The sequence below is a fragment of the Saccopteryx leptura genome, chromosome 1 (assembly GCF_036850995.1).
Source record: "Saccopteryx leptura isolate mSacLep1 chromosome 1, mSacLep1_pri_phased_curated, whole genome shotgun sequence".
NCBI classification, from domain to species: Eukaryota; Metazoa; Chordata; class Mammalia; order Chiroptera; family Emballonuridae; genus Saccopteryx; species Saccopteryx leptura.
Genome location: NC_089503.1, coordinates 51,014,843 through 51,024,111, shown reverse-complemented (window position 1 = coordinate 51,024,111; position 9,269 = coordinate 51,014,843). Strand labels below are relative to the sequence as shown.

At 47.6% G+C, this 9,269-nt stretch overlaps 1 protein-coding gene across 3 annotated transcripts in view; it reads right to left on the bottom strand.

Annotated features, from left to right (window-relative positions):
• Window positions 1-2,919: 2,919 nt before the first annotated feature.
• The window catches only part of DENND5A (DENN domain containing 5A), a 97,247-nt gene continuing 90,897 nt past the window's right edge, over window positions 2,920-9,269 (bottom strand). For 2 of the 3 annotated variants that reach the window (XM_066366016.1, XM_066366024.1), the window contains 7 exons: window positions 8,965-9,110; window positions 8,261-8,379; window positions 7,364-7,545; window positions 6,706-6,788; window positions 6,076-6,199; window positions 5,309-5,477; window positions 2,920-3,925 (listed from right to left, as the gene is read on the bottom strand). In XM_066366016.1, the coding sequence (XP_066222113.1) occupies window positions 3,742-3,925; window positions 5,309-5,477; window positions 6,076-6,199; window positions 6,706-6,788; window positions 7,364-7,545; window positions 8,261-8,379; window positions 8,965-9,110 (1,007 nt within the window). In that variant the 3' untranslated portion in view covers window positions 2,920-3,741. The remainder of the gene's footprint in view (window positions 3,926-5,308; window positions 5,478-6,075; window positions 6,200-6,705; window positions 6,789-7,363; window positions 7,546-8,260; window positions 8,380-8,964; window positions 9,111-9,269) is intronic. The other variant, XM_066366031.1, reaches the window with a different exon arrangement.

The window sequence follows — 9,269 nt, the reverse complement described above, 5'->3', positions numbered from 1 at the left end:
GGTCAGGCGCATGCGGGAGTCTGACTGCCTCCCTGTTTCCAGCTTCAGAAAAATACAAAAAAAAAAAAAAAAAAAAAAGAAGAAGATAAACTATATGAAAAAGAAAGGAGTAGAAGGGATCTTTTACATTAAAAGAAAAAAAAATTAAAAATTGTATCAAGTTAAAAAAAAAAAAAGTGGGACTAAAAACTCTACAGTGGGCCTGACCTGTGGTGGCGCAGTGGATAAAGCGTCGACCTGGAAATGCTGAGGTCGCCGGTTCGAAACCCTGGGCTTGCCTGGTCGAGGCACATATGGGAGTTGATGCTTCCAGCTCCTCCCCCCTTCTCTCTCTGTCTCTTCTCTCTGTCTCTCTCTGTCTCTCCCTCTCCTCTCTAAAATGAATAAATTTAAAAAAAAAACCAAAAAACTCTACAGTGTGTAGGAACAAAACAATACAGAAACCTAAGGAAGTGGTTATTACTATAAATGTCAAGAAGTTGGGCCTGGCCATGGTGGCAAAGTGGATAGTGTCAGCCTCGGACCCTGAGGTCCCAGGTTCAAAACCCTGAAGTTGCCGCTTGAGCCTGGGATCAAAAACATGATCCCATGATCTCTGGCTTCAGCTCAACGTTGCTGGCTTATGCAAGAGTCACTGGTTCGGCTGGAGCCCCCCACCCCTGCCATCAAGACATGTATAAGAAATGAACAACTAAAGTAACACAACTATGAGCTGATTGATGCTTCTCATCTCTCTTGCTTCCTCTCTCCCATGCACGCTAAAAAAACCCACACACAAAAACAAACAAAAAAAGCAGGTGGGAAAGTGGGAGGTAGCTGGGACTGGAATGGGGAAGAGGGGAGCATGGAGGAGTTCTGGGGAGACTGGTAAAGCTCTATTCTTGACCTGGGTAGTGCTCCTGTCTGTCTTGGAATCTTCTCTAGCACTAGACTTCCCTAAATGTCACTATCTAGCACCTTTACAGCTCCATCCACACCTTTGCTCATGTAGTTCCTTCTACATGCAGTAACTACTGATATTTCTCTACCTTTAGCAGAAAACCCTTTGTGGTCAATACTCCCCTGGCCTCATACTCCTCCACAGCACTTGCCTTTCAGTTCCTTAAGGACAAGGGGTCTGGGTTTCAGTCAGGAACCAAGACAGGGATTAATACAATAGGTTAATAACAACCACCAGCATTTATTAAGCACTTAGTACACCCGACCTGTTGCAGGCAGATAGAGCTATTTAGTCCTCACAACCACCATATAATGCAGGCATCATTGCATTGCCATTTTACAGATGAGTAAACTGAGATTCAGGTAAGTTATATAGCTAGTTCTAGATGACAGTAGCAGAACAAGATTCAATCTAAGCATTTTGACTCCATATTCTATAATCTTAACCACTGCCAATAAATTTATTTATTCCAGATACTTACAGGGTACCTACCATATGCCAATTACTACTTAGTGAACAAAGTGGATCATGTCCCTCCCTTATAAAATGCATTTAGAATTAGCAAATGATGAGAATAACAATTGTGTTAGGAAGGAAAATAAAACAGAAGTAAGAGGATAAGAAGTGACTGACCTGCTGGTATTTTAGAGAAGTCAGGGTAGGTCTCTCTGATGACATCTGAGCACACTCCTGCATCAAACAAGGGAATCATCAATGGAAAAGCCACAAACTTGTAGTGAGACAGTTCTGGTAATTGCAAATGACTTATGGAGTATGTGTGGTCTTTGGCAATCAATCAATCTCTGAGCTTGCTTTCCTCACCTGTTACCTGGAGATAATCTATACTTGCCTTGCAGAATTGTGATGAAAAGAAAGAGGTGTGCGTGTCAAGTATGGCTTAAAGGCACCTTTGGCCTAGGCCCACAATAAACCTAACATATACTGAAGTCTATGCTGACCTTCTTGCCCAACCAGAAATCCCTCTTCCTGCTCCAAACGTTCCGCCCACCTTTCACTTCCCCAAAAAACTGGACTTCCCTTGGCCTTCAGGGTAGACAGCTGTAGCGCAGCCCGCTAACGCCCCCTGCCAGCAGGATGTTGCACTACAGTTGTCCTAGAAGCCTCTAGTCATCTCTTCAAAAAGCCTTACGTGGGCACCCAACCCCTGCCAGACACCAGGAACGAAAATGAATAGACCCTCTGTGCCCTCTAGGAGCTCAGTCTAACATGCAAGTGGGCCATGACAACTGGAGAGGAAATGCCATATCTAGCAAACTATACAACATCTAACAGTATAATGAGGGAATGATTAACTGGCCAGCAGAAATTAAGGCTTTATAGTGGGTGACTCCTAAAGTAAACCTTGAACAATGAACAGGAAGTAGGCACCAGGGGAGACACTCCAGGCAGAGGGAACAGTACTTGCGAAATCAGGGAAACACAAAAGAGGACACTGATTAGTATGAGGTGTTCTACCTGATCATTGGAGCTTCCTGACTCCACAACGCAGCTTGGTTGAAGAATAAAATGAAAGTAAGCTGGTTCCCAAGACTACCTACCATCCCTGGAAAAGTAAAAACCCATCTCAAGAAAGAGCTTCTTTCCCTGAGGGCAGACAGGATCTCAAGTGTCTTATGTTCCCACACCTCATCTTCCTTATCCTTCAAGAAATGGCTCATCCTGTCTTAGGTGACAATCTTTTGCAACCCTCAGTCTCCTCCTCTGTAGAGTAGGAGAATAATACTTGTCTGCATCCCTCTCAAATAACAATTTGTGTTAAGGGCTCTGAAAGCTCCTGGGGCAGCAGCAGGAAGGAGCCAAGGACACCAGGCCCTGGAGGCATCCTGGGCAGTGCACAGCCGGCCAGCTGTGGGAGAGAAGTGCCGCTGCCCCCGGTCCTCTCAGGCAGACCACACTGCACCCTCCACCGCCCACTGCTCATAAACCCCCACAAAAATCAGGGAACCACGCAGTTTTTTTTCAGGTGTTTTATTAAGTGGGCCATACTGTAGCTGGTTTCTAAGTTGCAAAACAACATAAATTTAACAACAATAATATAGCCAGTTAGACTGTGACAAACTTTTCCTTTCCTTAAAAAAAAGAAAAAGACTTACACACACAATGGAGGGTTAAATAAATAATATGAAAAAAAGAAAAACCTGTTAAAACATGCTTCTGTTTACTTCTGCGCAACTGCGTGCCAAGAGAAAACGTGATTTTCTGCACATGGTATATCGCAGCCTGTCTTCTTCTCAAATAATACTGACAAAAAAAGCAAAGATATGGGACTGACTCAGCAGCGCTCGCAGAGGCCCTGCTAAAAGTCCCTCTGATTGGAGCGTGGAGCTTCCACTAGCACACCTATGTGTGGCCTAGGAAAGCCAAATATCCGTAATAATGTTAATATAGAAAACATCAGTTTAAAAACGATGTGGAACGGCCTCGTTAGCGCCATGGGGCAAGGACACTGGACTGCCCCGCACAGGTGCCAGCCTCAGTCCAGGGAGGCCACAGGCTCCCAGCATGTGGCCACAGCGCGGGAGGGCACCAGCTTCAAAATAAGCGGCACCAACCTCGTCTCCCTCTCCCTATCACTCTTTCACATGAAAGTGTGTAAAAAGCAAATCAGCAAATAAACTCTAAAATAGATTATTTATTCCAAAAATCCTCTAGTTTTCTTTTTACAGTGAGTGTACATCTCCTCTCCGTCTCCTGCACACTCGCTTAAGTCCCTTGGAGGAGACGGGTCAGAGCTGCAGGGTGAGTCTTTCTCAGTCCTATTGCTAGCTGGTGCTGAGAGGTCAGATGTCGATGCCCTTGACCAGGGACGTCTCCAGCGTGATATTGAATTCCTGCAATGTCTGCAGCACGCGGATCAAGGAATTGACAAGTGTGTGGTCTTTGATCAGCGCCACATCTTCATACATGTGTGCAGTGATGGGACAGTCAGCCAGCAGGGCAATCCAGTGGTGCAGGAGGTGATCTCTGGCAGGGCAGGATCATCCAGGTCGGTCAGAAGGGAAAGGAAGGGAGCTGGTTAGTGCAAGGCCAAGGGGGAACCTGCCCCACTACTCCTTGTGCAAAGTCTGAAGCTGGAGGCGTGAATAGCTCCCCACAGCCCCCTTTTCCTCCTCTAACAGGGCTTGGCAATGAGGCCTTGTATGGCTTTAAAGGGCTCCCACTGGGGAATGTCCCGCCCAGGACTCCAAACCAATCTGACACAAGTCAGCTGCATCATCTGCCACCAGGTCTGTTCCTCCTTCCCTGCCACCCTTGCCACCCTAGATAACTCCAAGACACCAGGTCCAGTCAGCACCACTTCATCCACCTCCACAGCCAATCCTAGCCAATAGTCAATCACTCCTCCCCACAGCTACCACCAGGAATAATATTACGAGCTAACATCCCCAGAGCTTAGCATGTACCGGGCACTGTTATAAGAAATTTAATGTCATGGCAACCCTATCATATGAGGTAGGTGCTATTACTACTATTATAATCCTCACTTTTTAGAAGAAATTGAGGTGCGTAGAAGTTAAGTAGCTTGTCCAAGATCACACAGCTAGTAAGTAAGGGGCTGATCTGAGATGTGAACCTAATGAATCTAGTTCCAGAGTCTGTTTTTTACCACTACACCAACTCCACCTCCTCTGTGACCTGAACAAAAATACTGCCTTAAGTGTTTTGGGCTTCATGCTCTCACCTCACCTATTGGAACTGCTCCACTCTTGCCCACTCTTATGCATACCATCCATAATATAAAATTAATATCATTTCAGTCCCGTCGTTAAACAACTCTGTCCTAATAGGAACGGATTCTCTGTCCCAGCCCTTTAAGGCCCCTATCCTTGCAGCCTCCTCCATTAAGCCTTCTCTGATCTTTCTCCACTACATTTCCAGCACACCTTTTAACAGAAATGTGCACTTCTTTTTTGGACTCTCACAACCTTCTTTCTGCCTTGTACTGTATTTAATTGGGACAAGTGAACTTTTACATGGTAGGGACCATGTTTATTCAGCTCTATTCCCACCATCTCTATTTCTACTATAACAAGGCCTGGCACACTCAAATGTCTGTTGAAGGATGACTAGATATTGTTTCATATTTTGCCAATGGAGTGGATTTTTTCCTTCCCATCAAAATGTAGCCCTCCCTCCCCAGCTACACACACACTCTCATCCCCACCCCCACAGAGCCCCACCATAAGCATGGTATATAAAGGAAATTAAGGGCCTTTAGGAAGCCCTCTAAGGCCTTAGCTGCCCAAGAGCATCTGGACACTGGCCCCTCCCCACCCCCTGCAGCACACTACAACTCCAGCACCACCTCCAAGGCTGGCCGCTATGTGCGCTGGGCCATGAGGGTACCTGGCTCCCAAGCACACCAGCATCTGAAACTTGCCGTCCTTGCCAATGTTCCGGGAAGTGTTGTTGATTGCAGTAACAAATCGGCAGAAGTTCCGGGCCCTTGTATGCCAGTTTTCCTCAGAAACAACTTCATTCTGCTCCAAAGTCTCATAATAGGTTTGTGCTTTTTCTATGAAGAGGAGAAAAGCTTACCAATGACAAAGCCTCTTAAAACCGACTTCCCTGAATGTCCTACAGGACACGTGTCCTTGTTAGTGAAGTAACTTAAGTGAGTGTTCTGACATCACTGATTACCTTTCAAAATGATCCTTAGATTCCTTACGCTTATTTTTAAAATGTATGCAGCTCCTAACATAAGGATGATCCTTTCCCTAGTCTGAAGACTTAAAAAAAAAAAAAACTCTTGAGGGAAAAGCTCCTGGCATAAAAATTCTCCAAGTGGGTGCAATTCTGCGCTTGGGCTTCAATGCCATCAACTGGCCTTCTAGATCTACAGGAAGTGTGAGGACTCATGACTCAACCTGTACTTATACAACAGCTGCCTAGAAAGAATCTTTTCCACCCAATTCTCAGGAGATGAGGGGTGAAGAGTAGGGAGGGCTTCTATCATTACCTTTGGGAAAAGGCAGGGCAAACAACAGATCTAATCTGAGAGCCACCTGACGTGGCTTCTGTACCTTAGATGGCAGTGGTTAGCACCCACTTTATGCTGGTGAGCCCCCATGTCTCTGCATGGTTTCCCACCCTCACATCCTAGTCCAACTCACCCAGGAAATCCCAAATGAAGACATTTTTGAAGAGACGGGGTGATTTAAATCCATGCTGGAAAGCCTGTTCCAGAGCCGAAACCAGGCCGCACTCTCCACAAAGCAACAGCGTCAGGCTCCCTCGCTAGTAAGGAAACGAGAGTGACAGGCTGGCCTCAGCCACTGCCCTCCCACCACTGCTTCCCCAAATCCATAACCCGCAGCTGGGAGGGCAGCAAAAGACAGGCAGGGATCTTATCTATTCCCAAAGCACCTGGCACAGTGTGTGGCTCAGAACAGCTCTCAGTGAATAGTTGTTGAATGAATGGATAAATGAATAGATGGTGGATGTGGGTCCCCAGCAAGGGGACAAAGCCAATATGGCCATTATTCAGTGAGACCCAGGCAAATCTTGAAGAAAACAGGAATAAACACTGTTCACTAGAGGCCCAGGGACTCTGCTGGGTCATTAATGTGTAAGGAAAACAGGGTAACCCAAGGCATAAGCCCCCAGCAGAAGAAATATGCTCAATCTCAAACTAACTGAGGCACGCACTCTATACTCTGGGCTGTCCGAGCACATGGGTCTGGAACAATATTATTCTCTCTTATTCAATGTAAGGCCCTGGGGTGAAAGAAAGGAAGGCTCACCTCTTTCTCAGGCTTATGGAAGTGCTTCACGATGCCATTTACTGCCTCCCCAATGGACTCCTGGATCTGCCCAGTGTTCAGCTCTGATAAAAATCAAGCAGACATACTTCACCAATCTCAGGCTAACAGTAGTACTTTGCTGACTGAGCAAAAGACCAAGAAAACTGGGAGGGCCTGTGGGAAAGGCAGGGCAGCCTGGACCTTGGAAAGAGTAGCTCTCACCCACCAAACTTTGCTGAGTTAGCTCTTCCTAACATCTTGGGGAAAAAAGCAAAGCTAATACCTTAGAGTTCTGTCTCTAAGAGATGCTGGTCAAGTTTATTTTCCATTTTACCCTGGAACTTTTGGCAACCAAAAGAGGGCCAACACTTGGCTGTGAAGCCCAGGAACCAGGAAAGAGAAGGCCTGAAAGTGGACCCCTCCCCTCTCCAGGATCATATACAAACAGTGCAGAGGACCCAGGCCACCCTCCGTAAGCTCTCCCCTCTCTTTCTAGGCCTCTAAGGAGAGTGTTGAATCCCTTGAGGCTGCTCTGTTGGCAGAGGTGGTTTCAAAGGCAGCTGCACAGGCTGGGATTTGGGCCAACACATCAGGGCAGAGATCTGCCCACATTTCCCAGGCTAGAAAGCATGAGGGCCCAGCTTCTCTTCCCACTTACTGGGCTTGTTGTTGGGTGAGATGGTAACAAGCCTGCGGATGACGCTTGGGGACTGCTGCAGGGGCGGGGTTCGACATGGCCTCTCGTCCACCTCGGGCTGGGATGTGAGCAACTCTCCAACTAGGACCCGCTCCAGGCTTCCATCATCCATACCCTTCCCCAGCCACCGGCCACATGGGAACCTAAAGGTCAGGTAATGTCCTGTCAGAGTTGCCAGCTCCTCCAGTGTCCTCAGTGGCTCAGCAAGGGCCAGCAATAAAGTCAATCCCCAGGGATTCCTCAAAGGTCTGCTCAACCATCCCGTGTGTATCATCAGGGAAGCCACCTGAGGGATGGGTGATCTGGAACCTGTGCACAGAAATATCACACGCCTGACCAGGCGGTGGCGCAGTGGATAGAGCATCGGACTGGGATGCGGAGGACCCAGGTTCCAGACCCCGAAGTCGCCAGCTTGAGCGCAAGCTCATCTGGTTTGAGCAAAGCTCACCAGCTTGGACCCAAGGTTGCTGGCTTAAGCAAGGGGTTACTCGATCTGCTGTAGCCCCACAGTCAAGGCACATATGAGAAAGAAATCAATGAACAACTAAAGTGCCACAATGAAAAACTGATGATTGATGCTTCTCCTCTCTCTCTGTTCCTGTCTGTCTGTCCCTATCGATCCCTCTCTCTGACTCTGTTAAAAAAAAAAAAAAGAAAGAAATATCCCACATCTTTGTGGGGTACACCATCCTTTTATATTTTTTCTAGGTGCATGAGGCAAAGCCAAACAGGAAGTTGTCTCAGTCTATCACACAATAAAGTGTCTCCTTGAGAAGTCCATATACCCAAGCATCAGGAAGTGCCCCCAGCGGTACACCTTGCCCCACTATCTCAGAGCACAGCTGAGGGAACACTTACTTGTAGGTATGTCCTGTGATCTCGTTTCTGACCATCACATACTCCACCAGCCATTTGGCATACAGCCCAGAGTTATCATGGCCTATCTGAACAGTAGTGAGCTTCCCCAGATTCTGGCACTGTGAGAGAACAACCAAACAGAGAAGATTAGGTAGTAAAAGAAAATAGCAAAAAACAGTGGCACTCCTTGGAGGCAGAGATCTGACTGGCTGCCTGTACCCGGGCAGGGACAGGGCTCAGGGCTCCACCTGCCACCCAAGCTGGCAGTGCAGCACTATCTCATGAGGGTCCCATAGCCGAGAAAGAAGACGCTGCTACCCAGAAGGAAAACAGGGCCTGGATGCAGGCAGCTCTGGAAGTAGGACAGCAGTCTAAGTGTCAGAGGTCTCTGTGAACACCTGGACCCAGCAGCTAAAGGAACTTTTGGGGATTTCTCAACATAGCATGGACAGGGAAATACACAAGTTCAGATGGGTAAGTGCCTTCCCACCAGAGACTGTTTATAGACAGGATAGGCTCCCCCCTCCTTGGGTCAACCCTTGGCTCTGGCCTCTGATCATCTCAGGACAGGTCAGCTGTGCTAATACATAACACTGTACAGAACAAGGGCTCCAAAAAACCCTGCAGAAAGCTCCAGAAAAGTAGCTGTTGCAAACTCAGATCTCTAAAGAGCCTGGGGTTGTGGTTTCCTGAATAACACGTACCTCGAAGGTCATCTCTAACACATTCCTGGGAACCTGCAGGATCTGTGTCTCGCCCAGTTCTCCCGAGATGCAGATCCACGGGTTGGCAGTGAACATGGAGCCCCCCAGCTTCTTGCTCGGTACAATCAGGATGTGGTAGGGGATCACTGTTAGGGGAAGGCACAAAGGCATGGAGGGGTATCAGGAATCCCTACCGTACCTGAAAAGGCCCTGACATGCTCCAGCATGCTGGTACAATTGTGGCCCCTGCTGTACTGGCCCCGGCAAAGTCTGGAGCAGCAAGTTCCAGGCCCTAGCTTCTGGCT